The 27,094-nt window shown below is 42.3% G+C and overlaps 2 protein-coding genes across 10 annotated transcripts in view; one reads left to right on the top strand and one right to left on the bottom strand.

Moving 5' to 3' along the window:
• THSD4 (thrombospondin type 1 domain containing 4) overlaps positions 1-27,094 on the bottom strand; it is an 827,407-nt gene that overhangs the window by 728,417 nt on the left and 71,896 nt on the right. The window lies entirely within an intron of this gene.
• Positions 6,709-10,128, top strand: LOC137562259 (zinc finger BED domain-containing protein 6-like). The gene has a single exon (XM_068273591.1). The coding sequence runs from the start codon at positions 6,709-6,711 to the stop codon at positions 10,126-10,128; it is 3,420 nt and encodes a 1,139-aa protein (XP_068129692.1).

Genomic DNA, 27,094 nt, shown 5'->3' on the forward strand with positions numbered 1-27,094 from the left:
CTCCCTAACTGCGCTAAGGGGCCCAAAGTCCTATGAGTACCTTTAGGATTTCACAGGTCATTTTGAGGCATTTATTTTCTAGACTACTCCTCACGGTTTAGGGCCCCTAAAATGCCAGGACAGTATAGGAACCCTACAAGTGACCCCATTTTAGAAAGAAGACACCCCAAGGTATTCCGTTAGTAGTATGGGGAGTTCATAGAAGATTTCATTTTTTTTTCACAAGTTAGCGGAAATTGATTTTTATTGTTTTTTTCACAAAGTGTCATTTTCCACTAACTTGTGACAAAAAATAAAATCTTCTATGAATTCCCCATACACCTAATTGAATACCTTGGGGTGTCTTCTTTCTAAAATGGGGTCACTTGTGGGGTTCCTATAATGCCCTGGCATTTTAGGGGCCCTAAACCGTGAGGAGTAGTCTAGAAACCAAATGCCTCAAAATGACCTGTGAAATTCTAAAGGTACTCATAGGACGTTGGGCCTCTTAGCGCACCTAGGTTGCAAAAAAGTGTCACACATGTGGTATCGCCGTACTCAGGAGAAGTAGTATAATGTGTTTTGGGGTGTATTTTTACACATACCCATGCTGGGTGGGAGAAATATCTCTGTAAATTAAAATGTTTTGATTTTTTTTACACAAAATTGTCCCTTTACAGAGAGATTTCTCCCACCCAGCATGGGTATGTGTAAAAATACACCCCAAAACACATTATACTACTTCTCCTGAGTACGGCGATATCACATGTGTGACACTTTTTTGCAGCCTAGGTGCGCTATGGGGCCCAACGTCCTATTCACAGGTCATTTTGAGGCATTTGGTTTCTAGACTACTCCTCACGGTTTAGGGCCCCTAAAATGCCAGGGCAGTATAGAAACCCCACAAGTGACCCCATTTTAGAAAGAAGACACCCCAAGGTATTCCGTTAGGTGTATGGTGAGTTCATAGAAGATTTTATTTTTTGTCACAAGTTAGTGGAAAATGACACTTTGTGAAAAAAAACAATACAAATCAATTTCCGCTAACTTTTGACAAAAAATAAAATCTTCTATGAACTCGTCATACACCTAACGGAATACCTTGGGGTGTCTTCTTTCTAAAATGGGGTCACTTGTGGGGTTCCTATACTGCCCTGGCATTTTAGGGGCCCAAAACCACGAGGAGTAGTCTGGAAACCAAATGCCTCAAAATGACTGTTCAGGGGTATAAGCATCTGCAAATTTTGATGACAGGTGGTCTATGAGGGGCCGAATTTTGTGGAACCGGTCATAAGCAGGGTGGCTTCTTAGATGACAGGTTGTATTGGCACTGAAGTGCAGGAATGTTCTCAAATCGTGACCTGGACATGGCAATTAAGTCGTACCAGCAGTGATCAGAAAAAAAATTTCTGTCACTGCGGTGGGGCGGGTGAGGGTTTGGCCGGGTGATCAGAAGCCCGCAGGGGGCATATTAGGGCCTGATCTGATGGGTAGTGGTGACAGGGGGTGACGGGGTGGTTGATAGGTGATCAGTAGGTGATTACAGAGGAGAATATATGCAAGCAATGCACTGGCGAGTTGATCAGAGGGGGTCTGGGGGGCTAATTTAGGGTGTGGGCGGGTGATTGGGTGCCCGCAAGGGGCAGATTAGTGTCTGATCTGATGGGTAGCAGTGACAGGTGGTGACGGGGTGATTGATGGGTGATCAGTGGATGATTAGAGGGGAGAACAGATGTAAACAATGCACTTTCAGAGGTGATCTGAGGGTAGGTCTGCACACAATCTGAGGGTGTGGGTGGGTGATCAGGTGCCCACAAAAGGCAGGTTAGGGTCTGATCTGATGGGTGGCAGTGACAGGTGGTGACAGGGGGTGATTGATGGGTGATTGACAGGTGATCAGTGGGTGATTATAGGGAAGAATAGATGTATACAGTACACAGGGGGGAGGGTCTAGGGAGGATCTGAGGGTGTGGGGGGTGTGTGTTCAGGAGCCCCCAGGGGGCAGTTTAGGACCTAATCTAAAAAATAGCGTTGAGATAGTGACAGGGAGTGATTAATGGGTGATTAGGGGGGTGATTGGGTGCAAACAGGTGTCTGAGGGGTGGGCAGGGGGGGGGTCTGATGGGTGCAGTGGGCGATCAGGGGGCAGGATCAGTGTGCTTGGGTACTTACTAGGAGGGCTGCAACCTGCCCTGGTGGTCCCTCAATCACTGGGACCACCAGGGCAGGAGGCAGCCTGTATAATACGCTTTGTATACGTTACAAAGCGTATTATCCGCTTTACATGCGGCAGATAGGGGGTTAACAACCCGCCGCCGCTGGTAATTGGCTGGCGGGTTGACGTCGCGGATGGGCACATCCAGCGTGCGATCCCCGGCCAGCTAGTCCGCAACGAGCCGCCGCCGATCGGCGTATTGCGGTCGTTGCGGGCTCCACTTTGCCGCCGCCCCTAGGTAGGGGCGGTCGGCAAGTGGTTAAAATCACAATCCAGTAAAAAAAAAAAAATAAAAAAAAAAAAAAATATATTATATATATATATATATATATATATATATATATATATATATATATATATATATATATATATATATATATATATATATATATATATATATATATATATATATATAGATCTCTCTCTCTCTCTATACATATATATATATAGATCTATATATATATATAGATCTATATATATATATATATATATATATATATATCTATATATATATATATATATATATATATATATATATCTATATATATATATAGATCTATATATATATATATATATATATCTATATATATATAGATCTATATATATAGATCTATATATATATATATCTATATATATATAGATCTATATATATAGATCTATATATATATATATATCTATATATATATATATAGATCTATATATATATATAGATCTATATATATATATAGATCTATATATATATAGATCTATATATATAAATATATATAGATCTATATATATAAATATATATAGATCTATATGGGAGGGGATCAAGGGATACATGGGGGGGGGGGGAGAGCTGGATAAAAGTTTATTTTTATACTAAAATCGCACAGCCTGTCACGGCTGCAGGCTGTGCGTCTCTCCCTGTCACACAAGATCCACAGTGACAGGGAGAGGGAGGCGGAGAGGGAGGCGGAACGGCAACTATGTTGCCTTTCGGAGGGTGATCGCTGTGATTGGCTCACAGCGATCACACGGCAGGGAGCCAATCAGTGACGGCTCCTGCCGATACCCGGAAGCCTTAGCTGTCATAAGACAGCTAAGTGCAGCCGGTTCGGTGCGCGCGATCGCGGCGGGGAGCGGCGGCGCCGGTGATAGAGATCTACGCCCTGCCAGCCAGGAGCCCATCAAAACAGGGCGTAGATCTCTATCACTGCGGTCCGGAAATGGTTAATTAAAAACCCTTTGACAACGCAAGGTTAATCAAAAAGCCCTCTTACTGAAGAAGTAAAAAAAGAAATGCTAAATATGAATTTGACAGCATTTGCAATTCATCAGCTTTATGTAAGCAAGAAACATCTCCCATGATGCATCACTGCAAGAAAGGGATGATTTGCATATTAAGCAGTGATGCATCATTGGAGTTCTTGCTTCCTCGTGTAAAGCTAAACAATTGCAAATACCTTCTGTTTTAGGAAGGCAAATTCAAGTTTAGCATTGTTTTTTTTCCAGTAAAAGGGCTATTTGGTCCCTTTGATCCCTATATAGCATCCTACTGGTTCTGGGTCACCATGAGCTATCTGGATACTCTAACAACCAACAAACAAATAGTTGTGTGTTCATTATTCTGTCCAGCATGTATTACTCTAGTGAAAGAAAATATACTAAAAAAAAATAAAAAAATTCTGAACTAAAAAGTAACTACAGCAAAGCAAGTGTCTTCCCAAAGAAAACAAAAGGGAAAGTTATGAAGCAACTCAAAATGGATAACAAAAGCCATTTAGATTAGTTAATATATTAGTTTAGTCTTTAACGGTACAACCTGCTGTTATTTTTAATACATTGCAAGTAAAAAACTTTTGGAATAAAAAAAAGGATACTTTACTGAGCTGAGAAGAAAAATGTAGATTACGTCAGTGGCAACATTGGCATCAATTTTAGGAAAAGATACTAAACCACTCCGGTGTATGCGTCTAGCTCTAATAACTGGCAACAGGCTTCTGAGTCCTAGATTTAGTGAAATTTCTCTTAAAAACTTTTCCATTACACAAACCAAAAATTTCACAAAATATTATGGGCTTATGGCCATTTTTCCTCAGTAATAACAATGGTTCAGTGGCTGATTGGGAAAACTAGAGCTTTTGAAAAGGTTTATTTTTATCTTGGCAGGCAATAAGGTTCAGCTGTGTGCAGACGAAATAGATTTCTTAGCAGGACTGGACTTATCTCTCCTTTTTCCATAAGTGCTGGACAGCTATGGAGCAATAACAAGATTAAGCACATTTGCTGTCCTCTCTCCTCAATCCATATGATGTAGTTTAATTGCTGGATTTGCCCAATCATAAAACATCCTTCGATATATTTAGACCACATGTTGTGACTTTTCTTCTGGAGGTCCAATACAATATGTTATGTCATGTGATTTGTTTAGGCTGAAGCTAAAGACTGTGATTACTGAACATTCAAATCACAAAGAAAGGTGTGCAGGTTTATAAACACACATCCATCAGCACCATACAGTCAGAGACAATAAAACCACACACTCATCTGTAAGTGCGGAAAATGACTTCTGTGATGTTTTAAGCCAGCATCATTTCAGTAAGCTTTAGTATTTACCGTTTCCCAAAAGATTTCTACCTTAGCTGCCCTCCACTTTGCATGAGATAAAAAGAAAATATTTTAGAATATTAAGAGGCTTTTTTTTTTCACTGCAAGTCACAATGAGATTCCAATCAGATTCCAATTTCCGCCGGATGGTAGGAACAGAAAGAGAAAAAAATGCAGCATGCAGGACATTTTAAAATAGCATCAGAATCGCATCACAAATTTATGTAGCTCCAAACCTCTTTCACTTTGTCTAACTGCTACAGTCCTCTCCATTACTCCAAAACTCACTCTCCCCTTCAAAATGACCACTGCTGTTTTCACATTGGTCCAATTCACAAGTTGAATAAAAAATAGAATAAATAACAGGTTTAAAGTGTACCTGAGCTGAAGCTCAGGTACAAAAGTAGATGATACTTTCCTAAAGAGAGAGAAGCTTGAGGATCCTTTTGAGGCTTCCCTCTCTGCTCTGCTCTCCCCCGTCGCTGAATGCAACCCCGAAGATTGGCGAAATTGCTCCTCTTCCACATTCTTGGTCGCGCTGTAGATGCTCAAGCCCATCCCCGCATGCGCAGTAGCATGAACCGCGGGCTCTTTCCTACTGCGCATGCTCGGCCGTGATCCCCCGTCTCTTGCGCGGCCATGACAGCAAGGAGAAAAGCTGGGTGGCCCCGATGTGCTCAGCATTGGGGGGCTGCTGTCGACCAAGGGAAGCCTCAATAGGATCCTGGGGCTTCCCTCTTTTAAAAGTAAGATATTTAATAGCAAACCCTTGCCTGGGCTCGGCTTTGCTTTAAGTACCAGCCAGTACACCAGTTTTGGGGTTTTAATGTTTTTCCCATGTTTTTGTGGATTTCCTTAAAGTAAACCCGAGATGGGGGCTGAAACAGGGTTGCTCACGAATTTTCGCCAAAGGCATTTTCGATGCGAAAATTCCATTTTCGGGTTCGCTTGATTTTCGCGAAATTTAGCTTGATTTTTCGCGTTTTCGACTGTATGGCGAATTTTGATGCGAAATATCACTGCATGTCGAATTTTGATGCGAAATATCACATTTAGACAGTACAAGGCCACATTTCGAAATTAACTGCTATATTCGAAATGTGCTTTGCATGATAAGGCGAAAATTGATAGGAAGTAATTTCTCCTCTTCCCATATTAGGCCTCCCATGATTCTTAGCAGCACAACTGACCCAGGAACCAGAGAACTGCAACCAATCAAACAAAAGACAGCCCCCTGAGTATAAGAATAGCTCTCTGACAAACCCAGCCTCTGTTGGGAAGAGTTAGTGGATGTGTGAGGTGTAAAGAGAGATTAGCTAGCTATTAGTGCTCATTTGTTTGCAGCCAGTGTACTGTGTGTTTGTGGTTTAATCTGCACAAATACAAGCTACAGCAGGCTAGATTGTACTTGTACTCTAAAACAAAAGTCTTTTTTAAGACTATTTTTCTGTGCTCAGTGGATTTTTTGAAGAAGCAGGAGTGATATAGTGTTACTGTCACTGGTCACTGTGTACTGTTGTGTGTCTGTGGCACAGTGCAAGCTGCATACTTGATCATATATTAGTAGTTGTACATCTGTGCAAAGACAAAGCTCACAGTATTCTGCATTTATTTTTTGCTATTTTTTGGGGGGATTTGAGATCTCAATTCTCCAAAAATACAGGCAGCTTTAGCAGGCTGCAAACTGAATAGTCCATCCTAAACAAAAGTCTTTTTAAAGACTATTTTTTTTTTTTTAAAGCAGCAGTGCATACTGTTACTGTGTATTGAAGCTGCCTTGTGACTGTGAGTGGCCAAGCTTGTGACCAAGTGGCACACCACAACATACTGCAAGCGTGACATATTCTATACATCATTCTGTGTAAACAATTAAAGTATTTGCAGTTATAATACAGAGAATAGTGTACTACATATAATTGTATAAAATGAGAGGCAGAGGCAAAAATGAAAAAGTTGCATGTGGAAGTGGCAGGGGGAGAACCTTGGCAGGAGCAGGTGCAGCAAACCTTGGTAAAAGTACTCAGGGAAGGAGAGACAACCAAACCCGCTCTGTGCGTGAAATGTTTAGGCTTGGCCAGACTATTAATGAAACTCGGGCTGAAATACTGACAGACTGGCTCACCCAGGCCAGTGAGGCCACTACATCTTCACAATCACAGTCACAAGCTGGATGCCTAGAGGAAGAAAGCAACTTGTCAGCAAATGTTTCCGCAGACAGTGCAGATGCAGAGTGCTCTGACAATTACAACAGACACCTCAAAATTCCCTCATTGGAATCACCTGCCCTTTGCAAAGACAGGGGTGAAGTTAATAAAACATCAAATAATGAAAATTGTGATGTGTGTCCAGACAGTCAGGAGGAGTACTTTTTAGGGAAGGATACAGAACATGTAAGTGAAGTAGAAATGGATGTATCTCATACTACTGGCAGACACCCAGCAGTACAGGGTCCCACAAGTAGTAGAGCAAACCAATTGTGTAGGCCACTGGTAGCCAGTGAGGAGGAAGTGGCATGTCAAGTTGAAGACAATCAATCAATTTGTGATGTTGCCTTAAACATTGAAGTGGATTATGAGTCTGGAGAGGATAGCGACCAACTGTATGTGCCATCTAACCATCAATCAGACACTGATAGTGATGATGATTTACAGCAACCCCCACGTAAAAGGAAGCAGCTAGGTATTTCTCATGCTGGCAGGAAGCAAAGAGGTAAAAACTCCCATCGAGCATCAGGCAGTGGCACACAGCAGGCAGTAAAAACCCATGTTTCTGGACAATCAAAAAAGGGATCTGGAAGAAAGTCACTGGTATGGGATTTTTTTAGCTGTAATGAAGATGACGAATCGTTAGCATTATGTTTTCTTTGCCGTACAAAAGTGAAGAGAGGTCAGCTTGGGACTCGTTTGGGTACAACAGCTCTTGCAACTCACATGGTTCTGCACCATCGTTTACAGTGGGAACAACACAAAAATACCAAGAAAAGTCAACCATGTAATGTTCCTCAACCTACAAATACTATTGTTGCTCCTTTGACCCCAAGTTCTAACTCTTCATTGTGTCGTCATGCTGCTGCTGATGATGATTATCATCACTCCCAATCTTATACCTCTAGATCTTATAATACTGACCATTCCTCAGAGTCTCCCAGACAATGTCAGCCTGCCCTCAGCTCCTTCACTTCCAGAGGTCCTGAAATAATAAAAAAAAATCTCCAGCCATCGATCTCTGAGGTGCTGGAACGTAGGAAGCCACTTGCTCCCAACCATCCACGGGTTCAAAAGTTAAATGAACTGCTTGCCAAACTTTTAGCAGTGCAGCTCCTGCCATATCGTTTAGTTGATACTGCAGCTTTTCGTGATCTCATGAGCTATGCCATGCCAAATTGGCGTATCCCCAGCCGGCACTATTTTTCAAATAAAGCTGTTCCTGCATTATATGAACACATTGCAAGAAACATTAATCTTTCCCTTGATCACGCTGTTGGAGGCAGGGTACATATTACAACAGACGCATGGACCAGTAGGCATGGTCAAGGTCGATATATTTCTTTCACCGCCCACTGGGTTACACTCATGCGCAGTGATAAGGGCGCGGCAAGTGGAGCACCATTACAGGTAGTGGTACCACCCAGACTACTTAAGAGGAGACAGGCCTCAGGTTCATCTTCTTCAACCTCAACCTCCTCCACTATCATTGAAGACTCTGCTTCATCTTCCTCCATCTCTGCAGCTTGTTGTACAGATAAATCTGGACTCTCCAGTAAGTGCAGCCAGACTTATGGAATGATGCAACACTGCAGATGCCAAGCCTTACTTCAGTTGGTTTGTCTTGGAGAAAAAAGTCACACAGGGCAAGAAATTCTAACCACACTACATTCACAAGAGGACAAATGGCTTGCCCCTCATCAACTGAAAGTTGGCAACGTGGTTAGCGATAATGGTGCAAACATGGTGTCAGCAGTTCGTCTTGGCAGCTTAACACATGTGCCTTGCTTTGCCCATATTTTGAATTTGATTGTTCAAAAATTTTTAAAAACGTACTCTGGCATGTCTGATCTACTAAACACAGTTCGTAAGGTGTGCAGTCATTTTAAGTATTCAGCCACTGCTGCGGCTTCACTTGCACAAATGCAAAGGCAGCACAGTCTTCCCCCCAACAAGTTGATTCGTGACACAGCTACACGTTGGAACTCCACTCTCTATATGGTGCAGCGCTTGTGTGAGCAGCATAGGGCCGTGAGGAATTATTTGTTGGAGGAGGACAGTAGATCTTCAGCTTCAAATCTTGGTTATATAAATGGTCACCAATGGCAGCAACTACGTCACCTTTGCAAGGTTCTTGCACCATTTGAGGAAGCAACACGGTTTGTTAGCCGAGACAAAGCTGGATTCAATGATGTGATACCACTTGTATTTATGTTAGATAGGACATTAGGGAAGCTGATGGACCTGGCAGAGGATTCAGAGGATAATGAAAGTGGAAGAGTAGTGTCTGGATTGGATGAAGATTTACAGCAGGATATTGAAGAAGAAGAAGAGGCTGGGCAGGCACTGGGGGAGGCAGTTGTCCGCGGATGGGAGGATGAAGAGGAGCAACTGGAAAATGTAGAGGAGGATGAAAATGTTTATATGAGTCCTGAAGAGGAACAGGTGGACAAGGGGCCTCTTTTCAATATGGCAGCTCATATGATACGCTGTTTAAGGCAAGACCCCCGGATAAAGAAAATTAAAGATAGGGATGATTATTGGATTGCAACCCTCTTAGATCCTCGCTACAAGGAAAAATTGCCAGAATTTATTGATCCCAGCCAGCGTAAACAAAGGATTACTCAATTAACTTCACTACTAAAGAAAAAACTCATAGAAGCCTTTCCACAGCCAGAACTCACAGAGAGCCATTCTACAAACACACATCAAAGAGCAGTCAGTAGTTCCAGCATTAGCCATGGTGGAAATTTGATGCAGGTTTGGAGAGATTTTTTCCAGCCACGCCAAGTCAGTGAAACACATGGCAGTGTCAGTTCCCACCAACAACGACTGGAACGTTTGGTGGTGGATTATATGACATACAGAAGTCCTGACTCCATAGAAATTGAAGATCCAATGGAATTCTGGGTGTCCAGGTTTGACCACTCTCAGGAGCTTGCAGAATTTGCACTGGAGGTTATGAGTTGTCCGCCATCCAGTGTACTTTCAGAGCGAGCCTTCAGTGCCGCCGGAGGGGTGGTAACAGACAAGCGCACAAGGTTGTCGACAAAATCTGTTGATATACTGACATGTATAAAATTCAATGAATCCTGGATTACTGAACAGTACAAAACTCCCACTGCAGATAGTAGGGACTAGCTGTGTAACTTGAACATTTCACTACTGGACATTTTGATATTTTACAAATATATATTTGAAACCTTGAAATTATCATAAATATATCTTATGTTATCCCCAAATGGTTAGGACAACTGACGTGAGAGGTATATGGAGGCTGCCATATTTATTTCCTTTTAAGCAATACCAGTTCCCTGGCTATCCCACTGATCCTCTGCCTCTAATACGTTTAGCCATAGACCCTGAACAAGCATGCAGCAGATCAGGTGTTTCTGATATTTGTGTCAGATTTTTTACAAGATTAGCTGCATGCTTGTTTCTGTTTTGATTCTGATACTACTGCAGCCAAATAGACCAGCAGGGCTGCCAGGCAACTGGTTTTGTTTTAAAGAAATACATTTGTCAGCCTCTATATGCCTCACTACAGTTGTCCTTTAAGCATGGCCACTGTGTCCAAGCCGATGTTCCTATCTGCCTCTGGATTTTTTTATTTATTTGTACACTGCCTGCTTCTCTTGCCTTATAGGGGTGATGGTCACTCTGACCGAGCCACTGCTCCCCCCACCACTGTCAGTTTATGCGATATGTACCACTGCCTGCCCTGCTTCTCCTGGACCTATGGGGGTGATGGTCACTCTGACCGAGCCGCTGCTCCCCCTCCACTGTCAGTTTATGTGATATGTACCACTGCCTGCTTCTCCTGGACCTATGGGGGTGATGGTCACTGACTGAGCCGCTGCTCCCCCCACCACTGTCAGTGTATGTGATATGTGCACACTGCCTCATCTCCACTTCAAATAACAAAAAGAGGCTAAAATTTGCATGAGCTCACCAAAATTGGACAGTTGAAGACTTGAAAAATGTTGCCTGGTCTGATGAGTCTCCATGTGGTGTAAACAGAATGAGAACATGGATCCATCATGCCTTGTTACCACTGTGCAGGCTGGTGGTGGTGGGGTAATGGTGTGGGGGATGTTTTCTTGGCACACTTTAGGCCCCTTAGTGCCAGTTGGGCATAGTTTAAATGTCACGGGCTACATGAGCATTGTTTCTTACCATGTTCATCCCTTCATGACCACTATGTAGCCATCCTCTGATGGCTACTTCCAGCATGATAACGATAATGCACCATGTCCCAAAGCTTGAATCATTTGAAATACTTTTATTGAACATGACAATGAGTTTATTGTACTAAAATGGCCCCCACAGTCACCAGATCTCAACCCAATAGAGTACATTTGGGATGTGATGAAATGGGAGCTTCGTACCCTGGATGTGCACCCCACAAATCTCCATCAGCTGCAAGATGCTATCCTATCAATATGGGCCAATATTTCTAAAGAATGCTTTCAGCACCTTGTTCAATCAATGCCACGTACAGTTAAATCAGTTCTGAAGCCGAAAGGGTTTCAAACACCGTATTACTATGGTGCTCCTAATAATCCTTTAGTTAAATGTATACTGAGAAGTGAGAACGTCCTCTCTGCTCTAAAAGATACACAACAGCATAATAACCTTTAAACAAAAAACATTTATTTGTTACAGCTGATACAAATTCTAAAATAAATCTGCACAGCTTCTACTGAATCATGGAAAGAGACATATAGTTTAACGAGGAACTCCAGTGAACATTTTACTGTTGGCAGGTGATGTAGCTGCTGAATTTTTTTTGGGCAGCTGAAAACAGCTATTTCCCACAATGCAGCAAGGTTGAAAGACAGGAAACTGCCAAAAGTACGTACTCAGAATTTCTTTGTGGGAAGGGTTTTACCACAATATCAGCCATACAGAGCCCCCTGATGCTCTGTTTGTGAAAAGGTATAGCTTTCTCATGTAAAAGGGGGTGTCAGCTACTGAACAAAACTATTTACAATAAAAAAAAAACTATTTACAATAAAAAAATTAACAAAAAAATTAGGCGTCCGGTCTCCCCCCGATGCCCATCAGCCGTGCGATCAGCTCCTCCTGCCTGGCCGATCGTTCTCTCAGTTCCAGGACCTGCTGCTTCAGGATGGGAATGTCCCGAATTGCCCGCCCCTGGACCCGCACCTTCCTCTGCAGCCTCCGCAGTTGTCCTCTCATACAGAGGTGAGAGGATAGAGAAACTGTTGAAAAAATGCGGGAAATAGGTTACCCAGTTGATATACAATGATTTTACTTTTTATATGAAACAATGCCACCATTACACTCATAAATTTAGTTAATCATGTGATTGACATAATGTGTTTGGTATGGTTTCTTTGGGGGAAAAAAAAATAACCTGTAATGCATAGCTTACTGTTAGGAATGATATAGCTACCTTTGCAGTGGGGAGCGGTGCGGCCGCCGCTCCCGCCTCTGACGTCACTGCGGATCTCGCCGCGTCCTCTCAGACATCTCCTTCCGGCAGAACAGGTCTCTCCAGGTTACATCACAGCAGGGTAGCGCACGTGCGCACCAGGAGACAGGACCTTTATGCACTGAGGAGGCGGGTCAGCTGAACTGCCGGTCAGCTGACAGATGTGGTCTGACTCTTGCTGCTGATTGGCTGCGTTTCACTGGGCGGGTAGTTTGGAATTGCCTGTCTGTATTTTAACCATGTGTTGTCAGTGGCTCGTTGTCTGCTGTTGCTGAAACTTCGCAGTGAAAGCTCTCAGACCTTAGTCAGATCCGTGTGTGCTTGATCCGGCAGGACCCCGGGAATTCACACTTAGCTTAGGAGATATTTGTATCTTTATTGTAATTACTATTATATATATATTGATTTACTGTGTATGACCTTTTGCCTGAACCTCTGATTACTCTCTGCCTTCTGATTCTGTACCTTCGCCAATCTGATCTGTTGCCGAATTCGGCCCGACCTCTGACTCTGATTTAGCCTCCTAATTCTGTACCTTTGCCAATCTGAACTGCTGCCGACCTCGGCCTGTTTCTCACTACGATATTGTCTGACGTTTCTGTACCGCTGCCTGACCGACCTGTTACCAGCTTTGCCTGTACGACCATTCTTTATGTAAGTGATAGTCCCAGCCACCAAGAACTATCACTTAGGAGTACTCCTGTATTACTGTGCACCAAAATCACGTGTGATCACACATGAAATAAAATACTGACTTTTGTTCTGATAGAGCTGATTCTGATTAGCAGAGATATCACTGATCATTACACTTGTTTTACACAATAACATTTAGGGCCCGTTTCCACTAAAGAAGTGATGCTGATACAGCTACCTTGTTGGATGAAATCACTTCTGCTTGCCTTCGCATCACTTCTGCATCTCCTGATGTGGAAGTGAATAGAGGAGATGGGACACGGGCGCAGGCAGATGCAGCTCTGCGAGAATCTGTAGCATGCTGCACATTCTTGGATCACTACACCACTCCACATAACCCGCTTGCAATGAAAACTGTTCCATTACCATGCATTGGTTTAAGGACAGCTGCGGCGGTATGCGGCTATGTAGCCACATCACACGTAATGGAAGCAGGCCCTGACTTGAGTTAACCTAATATGGGATATTAATTATAAAGTTTAAGATTTTTACCATATTGGGCTGTTCTCCGTGCCACTCGCCGTTGGCTGTGGTGGGAAGGCCCTGGTGAGGAAGCCCGGGAGGATCTGGACCTGGCTACTCTGCGGCGTCGCCGCTGGCCATGGGGCTGTGCAGGGAGTGGTGGAGCATTTCCAGCTGTAATTAAAAATAATACATAATGGATAAAAAGGATTAACTTTTTAGTCAAAATACAATTATTTTTATTAGTATTTTTAAAAATGATTAGAAAAGACACTACTTTATTTAAAGTGAACATTAAATGTGCCCCCCCCCCCCAAAAAAAAAAAGAGTCACTTGCCTGGGGCTTTTACCAGCCCCCTGAAAACATCCTGTGCCTGTGCAGGACAGAGACGGGAGCAAGGATGCGCGGTGGCTCGAAAAACAAAACTCAGCCATAGCAGTGGACCAAATGATCATTAAAGGGGCACTACGGCGAAAAATTTTAAAATTTAAAATATATGCAAACATAAGCAACTAAGAAGTACGTTTTTTCCTGAGTAAAATGAGCCGTAAATTACTTTTCTCCTATGTTGCTGTCACTTACAGTAGGTAGTAGAAATCTGACAGAAGTGACAGGCTTTGGAATTAGTCCATCTCTTCATAGGAGATTCTCAGGGAATTATTTATTTTCAAAAGCACTTAGTGAATGGCAGTTGCTCTGTCCAACTGCCAAAAAACTGTGTAGCAATCAGGGAAGCTGGCCGGCATCATTGTTTAAATATTTTTAGGGAATATCTTTATAAAGAATAAAAGCCTCACTGAGAATCCCCGATGAGGAGATGGACTAGTCCAAAACCTGTCACTTCTGTCAGATTTCTACTACCTACTGTGACAGCAAGATAGGAGAAAAGTAATTTATGGCTCATTTTATTCTGGAAAAAACGCACTTCTTATTTGTCTGTTTGCACATATATTAAATTTTACAATTTTCCACAATAGTGCCCCTTTAAGTACTGGTGCGGGCACAGAACGTCTTCAAGAGGTCGGTAGAAGCACCAGTTAAGTGAATTATTATATTTTTTTTAGGGGGGAAGGGGGGGGGGGTCAGAGTTAAAGAGGAACTCCATCCTATACAACTCTGCTCTGTAAAGCCCTACAGTACACTGGCTCCACATCAGCTTTAGGATCAATTTCAAAATCCTGTGCTTGGCCTGCAAATCAGTGCACAAGACCTGCCAAACTTAATTCTCTGATCTGGTCCATAGGCACATACCAGCACACCCCTCCAATCTTCCAACGACCTGCACCTAGTCGCACCACGCATATCTCAGTCCCATGCATGATTGCAGGACTTCACTATGGCTGCCCCCACTCTCTGGAACTCGCTCCCACCACCCATCAGACTCGCCCCCACCTTTAATACCTTCAAACAAGCTCTCAAGACTCACCTTTTCATGCTCGCATACCCCCCCCCCCCCTACACCAGCACCATAATATGTTCTGTTAGACACCCTCTCAACAGATGTACCTATTGTCTCCACCCCACCCTTTAGATTGTAAGCCTATGGCAGGGCCCTCCTCCCTAATGTATCCAGCTTTATTATGCAATCTTACTGTCAATCACTCCTCTTGTGGACTAGAACAGTCTCTATTTTGACCTATGACACTGCACTGTTATCATATCATTTGCATGATCTTGTTTTGTTGTGAGTTTTCTGTATGTCCTACCTTGTATGTTAACCCATTTCTCTAGTGTGCAGCACTGCGTAATATGTTGGCACTTTATAAATGCAATAAATAATAACAGATATGCAATATAATGTCTTACCCACCCGGTTTTAAAATAACCGGCAAATGTTTGATTTCATGAGGGCAACAATCTTTCTGATTAAAAGGAGGTGACAGGGAGCATGAGACACAGTTCCAACTGTCCTGTGTGCTGATCACCCCTCCCAGTTGCTAGGCAACGAGAACAACAACTTCAGAAATCCAATCATGCTTTGCACAGTATCAGGGGAAAAATGTCCGGGCAGTTTTCTTTGTTGGGGCGGAGCTTAGCTTCTGTGCAGCCTAAAATGAGGCTTGAATAACAAATACAAAGTTCTGATACAGTGAAACTGTTAAATAAACACCAAGCCTTTTCAGTGCTGTTGAGTACCTTTTTAGTCTGGAGGTTCACTTTAAGCATAAGCACAGAAAAAAAAAAAAGATTATACAGTATAATCCCTTTATAGTAAACTACAAGAAACCAGGACAAATAGTTTGCTATATCAGAAATGTACTGCATCTTACTTTGACATACATTCAATATAGAGGCATTTTCTGGGACATGAGGACTGACTTTACTATATCAAAAGTTTTACTATATTATTAATTCTTTATTGGGCATTATATAATAAGACTCTTCAATGCAGTGACATAAAGCTTGACTAAAAAGAAAGCTCTTGAACTCAGACTGGGGCGACGTTTCAACTATCAGCAGGACAGCAACCCTAAACATACAGCCAAGATGACAAAGGAGTGGATTCAGGACAAGTTTGTGAATGTCCTTGAGTGGCCCAGCCAGAAGTCAGACTTCAAACTCATATAACATCTCAGGATAGATCTTAAAATGGCTGTGCCAGACAGTGGCGTCACTTGGGGGGTGCGGTGGGTGCGGACCGCACCAGGTGTCAACAGCAGAGGGAGGTGACACCAAGCTCCAGGCTAAGGGAGAGTGAAGTAGGCTATGTAAATATAGAGTAGGCTAGTGCCTAATGTACTTCCCCCTCCTGCTCTTCTGCCTTCAGGCTGCCCCGTGCTGAGCTGATAATGGAGTTCAGAGGCCACTAGGGCCACATGGTGATCATATTTACATTACAAGCAATGTTACTACCTGGTGAGGTTGGAGGTTCATAAGGTGAGAGTGGGGTGACACCACAAGTTTCCGCACCGGGTGCCACCAACCCTAGTAACGCCTCTGGTACCAGAGTTGGTTTATCAACAAGGAAAACCTAGGAAGTTGACCAGGGAATGGACTGAATCTAGGGACCTGGCAGACACTAGCAACCAATAACTGTTTCTGAAAAAGTAAAGTGTTTAACAGCAGTTAACAAAACCTGATATCTTGCCTATGGGACAATTTAATCATAATCCTTTCATGCTGTCAACTGACGCTTACCATCCAAGCCTATAGGAGCATGAGAGGTGCTGCACAGAAGAATGGGCAAAATTTGACAACGATAGGTCTGCCAAGCTTGTGGCATCATATGCAAAAAGACTTGAGGCTTTAATTGCTGCCAAAGGTACATCAACAAAGTTTTGAGCAAAGGCTGGTAATACATAAGTACAAGTTATGTCTTATTTTTTTTTTCAAAGTATATTTTTTTAATAACTTTTTAAAAAGCTCAAGTAAAATTTATCAATATTGTCCTTATGGAGCGTTGTGTGTAGAATTCACAAGGGAAAAAAATAGTCATTTTGGAAACACGTGCGTAACAAAACAAAATGTTGAAAACGCGATAGGTTGTGAATACTTTACAGATGCACTGTATTATACACACACCTCTATTATAATAATCACAGCCAATGGCATTTTGTATAGGATTAATAGATACAGTGCATAACACCCAAAATAGACATACATATAGTAATACTATGATGACTTACATTGTATGTCAGCGATTACTCTCGCCACAAAATCGCGGTCCCTCCTCTTGAGGTCGGACCACAGAATCTGGACCTTCTGTGCGCTGAGGACACGGTTGTATTGTGTCCGCATGATTTGCTGCACACTCTGAATCAGAGCATGCTTTGCCTGCCTGGTGCAGAGATCATAATGACCTCTGTGGAAGGTCTGTAAAAGAAATATAACAGTATTAATACCAACTATATTTATTATACAATAGTTAATTAGTATTTTTCTTACAACTTGATGAACTACACATGTAAAATATGATATTATTACTAATTACAGGGTTTAAAAATTGTATCCGATTGGAATTAGATTCAATTCGATTTGCCATTGTTTTGCAATGGCAAATTGAATTGAATCAAATCCCAATTGGACATGTCGGATTAAATCGGATCGTAAATAGAACCGTAATCGAATTTCACAAAGAATCGTATCATGTAGATTGGGCTTAGGGGACTGAGCCCACTAACATAGTTGTGCGCAGTTGTGTCCACTTTTCTGAAACACATCAATGTTACAGATGCTGAAAAGCGGACACAATTGCGTACAACTGCGCTCAACTGCGTTAGTGGGCTCAGGCCCTAAGTGAGCAGCCTGTCCCCCCTCCCTTCCCATCCACCTCTCCTTTACCTTCTGGAGTCAGGCAGCCCCTCCTCCACCATCACTGTCCCCTGATAGCTGATCAGCCTGATCGCAGTTAAAGGGACCATGAGCAGTTTCCTTCACCCCCTATAGCCTGCGAGGTCCCCCTGCACCCTCCTGGTACCTTCTGTGGTCCTGTTCCCGGCAACTTCAGCTGAAGTCTCCCGCGTGTTTCATCATACTGGGCAGCGTAAGAGTCCCACACATGCATGGTTCAGTCTTACAGAACTGCGCATGCGCAACATAGAGAACTGCACTTGCATGGGCGAAGTTGCCGGGGACAGGACCAGGGAAGGGACCAGGAGGATACTGGGGAACCTCGCAGGCTATGGGGGGGGGGGGGGGGGGGGGCAGGAGGAAACACCAAGTTAGTCCAAATTTCATTTTCATGCAAAGCTCATAGTCAATAATAACAAAATCTATGGAAATTACTTACAATTTTTTTTTTCATATTGTACGCATGCTGATGGACAGTTTGCAGGGCTGCAACTTGCAAGTGGTCTACAAAAATGCTTACAATATAAAGAAACACTTGAAGGAATACTGTAAGGGGATCGGGGGGAAATGAGTTGAACTTACCCGGGGCTTCCAGCCACTCACCGATGCTTCGGTCCCACCTCCGGTTCACTTCTGCAATTTCGGACTGAAAACCACTGCGCCTGCGTTGCCATGTCCTCGCTCCAGCTGATGTCACCAGGAGCGTACTGCACAGGACCAGTATGGTCTGTGCCTGCGCAGTACGCACCTGGCGACATCAGCGGGAGCGACACACACGGCAATGCAGGCGCAGTGGTTTTCAGTCTGAAATTCCGGAGCATCGGTGAATGGTTGTGCTGGCACAGGATGTCTGCGGGGGACCATTAGAAGACCCGGGTAAGTTCAACTCATTTTCCCCGACCCCCTGAAGTATTCCGTTAGAAGGAAAAAAAAAACTTTTGGTGAAAAAAAAAAATTGGCACAATATTAAACGCCAGGGAGGTTAACAATACTGTATATCAATCAAGGTAACCAGTGGCATAGCTAAGGAGCTATGGGCTCTGGGGCAAATTTTATATGGGGCCCCCCCCCAAGCACTATATACATAACAATTGATGTGGCGCACCATAACATGCCAAAGATAACTGCAGTGTCAAAGGAGCAAGTAGGGGATGGTTTGTTAATAATTACTACTATTTAAAGCATCTATAGAAGTGATTATTAACAGCACAGGACCAAAAGAGAGCTAATATTGTGCTTGATGGAGGGCCGCTCGGGGCTCATCTGGACCAAGGACCGCGATGCGGTCGGCCAGTTGCAACCTCTGCACCCCCTATTGCTACACCACTGAGGCCGGATGCACACATGGCAAAAACGCTTGCAGGAAAAAACCGCAAGTAAACGACGCATATGTGTTTTCAATGCATATTTACAGTAAGCATTCTGCAAAGTGCAGTGTTGCCTAGTATGGTAAAGCATATGCGTTGCGTTTTTCATGCTTTTTATGCAGCATTTTCAAATAAAAATTAAAGATCTCTGATGTGTTTCCGCTTTCTGCTGTCTTCCAAACAATTTGCATATACTTAAAAAAAAACGCAAACACATACGCGAACCGCAAATGCATACAAGCACACGCAGTAAGCATGAAAAAACGCACCTGCGTATAAAAAAAACGCTAAACCCAAACACACCAAAAACACAGTAAAAACGCATTACCCTAACGCAAACGCACCTGCGGAAAACTCCAAAAGAAAACGCTATGTTATATGTGAAGCTAGCCTGAAGGTAACAATGCTACAACGAATACAACCCTCTGCAAAACCTGTTGCCTACTACGGTAAAGCATATGCGTTGCGTTTTTCATGCTTTTTATGCAGCATTTTCAAATAAGAATTAAAGATCTCTGATGTTTCTGCTTTCTGCTCTCTTACAAACGATTTGCATATACTTATAAAAAAAACGCAAACACATGCGCGAACCGCAAATGCATACAAACACACGCAGTAAGCATGAAAAACGCACCTGAGTATAAAAAAAAGACGCAAAACCCAAACACACCAAAAACACAGTAAAAACACATTACCCTAACACAAACGCACCTGCGGAAAACTCCAAAAGAAAACGCTATGTTATATGTGAAGCTAGCCTGAAGGTAACAATGCTACAACAAATACAACCCTCTGCAAAACCTGTTAGATGGTAAAGACATTCACAAAAACAGTTAAAAAATGATATACAATGTGTTTGATTGCTTACCTCAATTAGCATCCGCTTCATTGCTGGAGGGATCCTGGGAGGCATCTCTGTCAGTTGTCTGTGTCACTCACCACACCAGCCTAACTGTCTTCAATGCTGCTGGGGCACGTGGAGCCTCTTCCCTTTGAGATTGCTCAACTTCCTGTTGTTATTGTTTGCATTAGCCAATCAGAAGCTAGATTCGCGTTAGGCAGACGAACGCTAACGATTTTTAGCATACGAACGTTTTCGTGTTAAATAATGTAAGAAACTAAGCATGCGCAGTTCAATGGTGTATTAACAAGAATATTTCTACGCATACTGCAAGCTTTTTCGCAATAATTACACTTTAAGGGCAACTATCGCGATATTAAGTATGTAACTACGCGCACATATATTAGCATGCAAGGGGAACGTAAATTCGCGATACCCATCGTAATGCGAAAATTAACGCGAAAAAATTCGCCGAACTTTTCGCTTCTCGAAACGAAAATTGTGCTTATTTCGGCGAAAATGAGGCGAAAAGAATATTTGCATTTTCGCTCAACACTGGGCTGAAAGTGACACTAAAGTGAAAAATAATCTCATTTTTATTTTTAGATATACAGGTTTTTTTTTTTGTTTTTTGTTTTTTTAATAACATTGCATAATTATGTCATATTTGCAATTGACAAACCAATACTCTGTATTTGAAACTATAAAACAAGAAGAGCTAATGATCCTTTCAACTTCCCTGCAGTAAAATCTTATCTAAGTCTGCCTCTAACTGTCTTTGATGTAATAGGCTACTTGCACACCAAGACGTTGCGTTAGGTGCTACGTTAAGGTTGCATAACGTGCACCTAATGCAACGTATGGTGGTGCGGGAGAGGACGGCAGAGTGAGCCGCGTTAGGCGGCTCTATCCGTATAAGGTCTCCCAGAGTGGCGCTGATTGGCCGGCGGGACCACGTGATAAGGAGCGCGACACTCCGCATCACGTGGTCCCGCCGGCCAATCAGCGGTCGCCAGTGCAGTGAATATTAAGTAGCCATGTGTGCGGCTACTGTAGCTGCATCTCCCCGCCTCCTCTCCGCCCCCCACTGAGCATGTGCAAACAGTCTAACGCGGCTATAGCCGCTCTAACGCCGTAGCATGCTGCACTTTCGGCAGAACATGCAGCGTTACATGTAACGCAACGTGGGCTGTGTGAACAGCCCACTTGTGTTACATTGCTGTGCATTGGGGGAGCGTTACAGGCGCACTAACGTGCGCCTGTAACGTCTTAGTGTGTAAGCAGCCTTAGTGTTCCGTCAAACAGCACTGTAGACAGCCCAAGTTAGGCCTAAGAGCTCAGAAAAACTCTTTTACATAGATAACAAGTGAGGTTTCTTAACTCTTCGTGTATTGGAAACAATATGAGACTCTGTTCTTTGGTACTAATGTTCTATTTATTAGTGGTACTACACATACAATTCATTATCTCATACGTTTATTTTCACTTAGATTCCTTTTAAGAAACAATTATACATACCTGGGGGTTCCTCCATCCCCTCCAGGCGTATTGCTTTCACACAGCCCTCCTCCATCTCCTCATTCTTCTGCAATTAGTCCTGGTAAGTCCTCTGGTCTGGGGTCTACTGTAAAGGCGCAGATTGCTCCCGGTGATGGGAGAAAGATGATGCAGCACATGCGGTTGGACCGTGTCTGTGCCAGCTGGTCATGACTGGAGGATTTCCAAAGGCCAGTTGCAGACGAATGAGGAGGAGGAGGATGGTGTGGGAGCGATAAGCCTGGAGGGGGCTGGAAGAAGTCCCAGGTATGTATATTTTTTTCTTAAGTCCCCATCTCAGGTACACTTTAAGGTGCTCCAGTAAAAGTCAAAATAAACATACACACCTAATAGTCTGCTTTCAATCTCTTTCTCTTCTCCCGCGTACTCTTTGTCCACTGTGATCAAAAGAATTCTCAGTCATCCATTTTAAAAATAGTGATGACCCCATAACAGCTTCCAGGTCAGAGATCCATTAACCAGTAATATCACCTGAGTCATAGGGAAACATGGACATCACCTTGCACATCAGTTGTCCTTTCAGTTATAACTGACAGCAACTGATATAGTAAAAAAGAGACCCAATGCTTTCAGCTTCCTAAGAGACAAGTCTGACAAGATGAAGGGAAATATGTTTATTTTAAACAATTTACTCTGTTCAGGTTCACTTTAAAGCCCCTTTAATGAAAAATGGAGCCATCACATTTCTGCCTCCAACCAGTTAAATAAAGGGTTCATGTATGACACCTTATCTATCATAAAGGGTTAAATATTATAAAATGCACACACGTACAATTTTAAAAACGTGTTTAATGAAATAAGCTATACCTGTAATTCTTCAAAAATGTAATAATTACTGTAAATAAAACATTGCTGTATTTTTTTAGGGAACACAAAGGCTGGGAATCACTTTGCAAACCCCTAATGTCCTAATACAAGCATCATGTAAAGGTGTAAAGGTGCCCATGCCTGGCTTTTTTTCTCTTGTTAAATACTGTATCTTGAGATATCCCTGACATAAAGTATGTGAAGACTAGCACTTAGCAAATCAGGTCCAGTAGGTTTCCACTTTGCCAAAAGTAAATAAAAAAAATACTCCTTCAATGCGCAATGCTTGACCATTACCTGTGAATTCTTGTGGTGTTCTGTAAAATATGCATCATTGGTGGTACTTGAGGACAGGGTTGGGAAGGAAGCAGAAGCAATATTTTACTGAAGGAACACCTTGGAGGAACACCTTAGAGAAATTACTTAGGTGTTCTCTACCTACCATGCAGAGATGCAAAACCTGAGAACTAGAAACAGCCAAGTTAAAAATAAGAAATCGCTACTATGCATAGCGAGCTTGTGGACTCTCAGAAGGACTTGGGAAATGAACTACTGCAGGTTCAGGCCAAGAACATAAAAATCAGGAGAATACGCAAAACTGTTCTGAAGGAGGAGTCAAAAAATATATACCTGGACGCTTATCAAAGCCTTCTTTGCTGGATGCCTCCAAAATAAATTGACTAATCACAAATTCCCTAAACCCTCTTTCCTTCCTGATAATGTCTACAGGGACACAACTCATTCCTTCCATGTAAAGGAAGCCACTATAAGTAAAGCCAAATACAGTATACACATCCTCTTCCAGATCCATTTTCCAGACACATGATATTCACAAATCTATCCTAGTTTATTATACAGCAAACAAAGAACGTCACATTTTTAACTTAAAAAGTAGAGGAATCATAAAATCCCTTATAAATTAGGGAACCATCTCAAGATGATATTCTGGAAAGATGGATCTACCTGATCTACTCATTTGCTTCAACAGAGAGAACAGGAACTTTATGCAGAAACTATATATAGCTTTTTCACAATGCACTGCTATGGAGAAAAAAAAACATCAAAAACATACCAACGATATACCAACCATACTAATGCATACCAACGCATTAAGCAAGGTGGTGTCGCGATTAGCGCTCTCGCCTTGCAGTGCCGGTTCCCTGGTTCGAACGTCCAGCCAGTTCAACATCTGCAAGGAGTTTGTATGTTCTCGCCGTGTCTGTCTGGGTTTCATCCAGGCACTCTGGTTTCCTCCCACATCCCAAAAACATACAGATAAGTTAATTGGCTTCCCCCTAAAATTGGCCCTAGACTATGATACATGCATTACAAGATACATGCATACACATGACTGTGGTAGGTACTATATTGTGACCCCCTCTGAGAGACAGTTAGTAACAAGACAATATACTCTGTACAGGGCTATGTAATATGTCTGCGCTATATAAATACTTAAATAAATAAAAGGGCCCTAAGGGTCCTTTTACAATAGATCAGTTGATCTCAGCTATAACTGAAAGGATTGATTTTTAAAGTAATATCAATGTTTTCCTAGGGCTCAGTTCACACTATACGCATTTTAACTGAAAGCTTGTTCACAATGCACTGCTATGGAAAGTTAAAAAAAACATCAGTTTTTCAGCATATAGTGTAGGAATCTCACAGAAATAACCACCCCAATCTTACAAATGTTTCCAATACATTTTTACAAAAGATTTCTCTATAAAGGAGAGAGATGTTGCAACCAGCATCCAAAGTACAATAGGGTTCGTAATAAAAATAAAAAAACTTGACTAGGGAAGATTTAAGATTATGGATTCAGATATTAACAATGTAACATACACAATGCAGTAGTATTGTAGTAAATATTTATGCACAGAAAACTAACCAAATGGTCTTCATTAAAATACCAAAGACATTATCTGGAAAAGGGGTATTTCATAATGGGGTTGATTCCCTAAACTTATCTCATGACTTATCTCCCCTTCGCTATTTTTTCAGCTCAAAATAAGGTGAGATAATTCATGAGACAAAAATGTAAGGATAAATAAATCATAAGATAAGTTTTAACACCTTTTACAACATCCAGAAAAAAAAATCTGATGTGTGAAAAGTGGTTAGAAACCTTGTTTTTTTTGTTTTAGCTTTTGGTTTTTTAATTGTAGCACTGCCTGCTTGTGTTTTTTTTATCACTTATTTTCATTGGACATCAATGGACTCTAATAGCTCTAATATACAGTGGTTTGCAAAAGTATTGGAGTCTGTAAAAGACTTGAGACTGTGGCGGAGGTTCACCTTCCAGCAGGACAATGACCCTAAACATAAAGCCAGGGTAACAATGGAATGGTTTAAAACATATCCATGTGTTAGAATGGCCTAGTCAAAGTCCAGATCTAAATCCAATCAAAAATCTGTGGCAAGATCTGAAAACTGCTGTTCACAAACGCTGTCCATCTAATCTGACTGAGCTGGAGCTGTTTTGCAAAGAAGAATGGGCAAGGATTTCAGTCTCTAGATGTGCAAAGCTGGTAGAGACATACCCTAAAAGACTGGCAGCTGTAATTGCAGCAAAAGGTGGTTCTACAAAGTATTGATTCAGGGGGCTGAATAACTACGCACACCCCACTTTGCAGTTATTTTTTGTTTTTAAATCATGTATGATTTTGGTTCCATTTCTTACATGTACACCACTTTGTATTGGTCTTTCACGTGGAATTCCAATAAAATTGATTCCTGTTTGTGGCAGTAATATGACAACATGTGGCAAACTTCAAGGGGGCCGAATACTTTTGCAAACCACTGTAAGCTTCACTGGCCAATAGACATTTAATTTGCCACCTTTAAACCTGTAAAGGTGGCCATAAATCTAGCAATTTGGCTGTATGATCAACTAATAGATTCAATCATTTTATAGACTCGAGTGATAATCGAGTGTGCTGCAGAATTCCCAATCGATGAAAAGTGGCCAATTTCTTGTCTAATCAACTAGCTTAGTCGATCGAGCAGGATGCAAGATATCGGCCGATCGCACAGTCATTAACTACTGTTCACATGTCATTTGATCGACTGTGAATCGATTTTTGCATTCAGAGCATGGAGACATCGAATGTGAAGGTGAATCACATAAGACATTGTTTCTAGTGTGTTGGATACTAGTCAATCTGTTACAATGAGAATGTCCGCGCCAATAACAGTGTCTCACAATATAAGCAATCCAAACTGAGTTCGCTGCAGGTAGTTCCAGTTGTAATATACAATTCAATGTGACAATCCCGCTGCGCTCTCCTCAAATCCCAGATCCAAACCACCTCAGTTGCCAGGCAGATCAAACGCTTATTGGAAATTCCTCCCTGCTGCTTATAAACTAGCCAACCGGATCACAATCTTCAATGTATCAAAATTCTGTTTTAATCCATAAAAAGCAAACATAAAAACAACATTACATAGCACTGTTAAAAAGTTAGCTTCCAACTGCACGCATGAATTGCACTTGCGTGCCCTTGATTTTCATCCAGCACATCACATGTTAATCTGCCCTGCTGCCCATCTGGTGTTAGTGGCTTGTCCGCGGCATCCCGCTGGCTCACTGTTAACCTGGTGCGGTGGTGGTTTCTTTCTGATATCCATATAGCGTGTTACCTCCCGGTTGGTAGGCGTGCTGATGTCAGACCTGCTGGCTCCACCCTACACCATTTCTTCATCACTTCCGGACTCATCAGGGGCTGAAGGGTTACTAATCGATCGACTTTTGATCAACCATGCTGATGTAGATTTCTTAATTAAGTTTATTACTTTGTCCATTGAATCAGAATCGCTAGATGCTACCTTTAGCGCGATATACCATCTTCCTGTTCGTGCAGAATTAAGGACCAGTTCACATGAGAGTTAAAGCACTTATTAACCAACTGTACCACTTTCTTCTTATTGTTCGCACAAATGCCGCACTCAATCCTGCCATCTCGTCTTGTCCTAGAGTCCTAAATGCTACATGTAGCATCCAAGGTTGGCTAAATATGGCGCTTCTGTGCCCCCCTAGGGGCTCAAAAAGTGGTGCAACGACTGAACGAAAGGAACCAATGCCAAAAGATAAATGATCGCACACCTGTATGTAACAGTTGCTGGATCCCCAAGGCAGTGATAGTCTATACAATCAAAGGAGGGGTCCGCCCACAGGTTTCAATAAGGAACGATTCAAGTTTATTGTTCCATCAGCACATGTACAAGCATCTGACCGTATACAAACAATCATTTCGGGGGCCAATCCGGTTCCCTTTGGCAAGGCAAGTTTTTCTGCCCTTGCTTTGACAAGGGGACTAGATTGACCCAAAACGATAGTCAGTGTACACTCAGATGTTTGCATGTGTGTTGATGGAATGATAATCTTGCTGCACACCTGTATTGGTTTAATTTCATTTGCAGCCTGACTATGAGCGCTGCAAATTTCTTGCTGTTCTTTAGAATACACTCAAATCCTTCCTGACTGAAGCCTGTGCATGGATCCCATCTTTGATTGTAGGGAACCGATACCAATTGCTTATTTTCTCATTTGCATAGATGCATTTAGCATCGACTAATGGCAATGGCCCTAAAAGCCCATCTGAACCGGCCCTAAGGGATATTCTTTCAGATGT

The sequence above is a fragment of the Hyperolius riggenbachi genome, chromosome 3 (genome assembly GCF_040937935.1).
Source record: "Hyperolius riggenbachi isolate aHypRig1 chromosome 3, aHypRig1.pri, whole genome shotgun sequence".
Lineage (NCBI taxonomy): Eukaryota > Metazoa > Chordata > Amphibia > Anura > Hyperoliidae > Hyperolius > Hyperolius riggenbachi.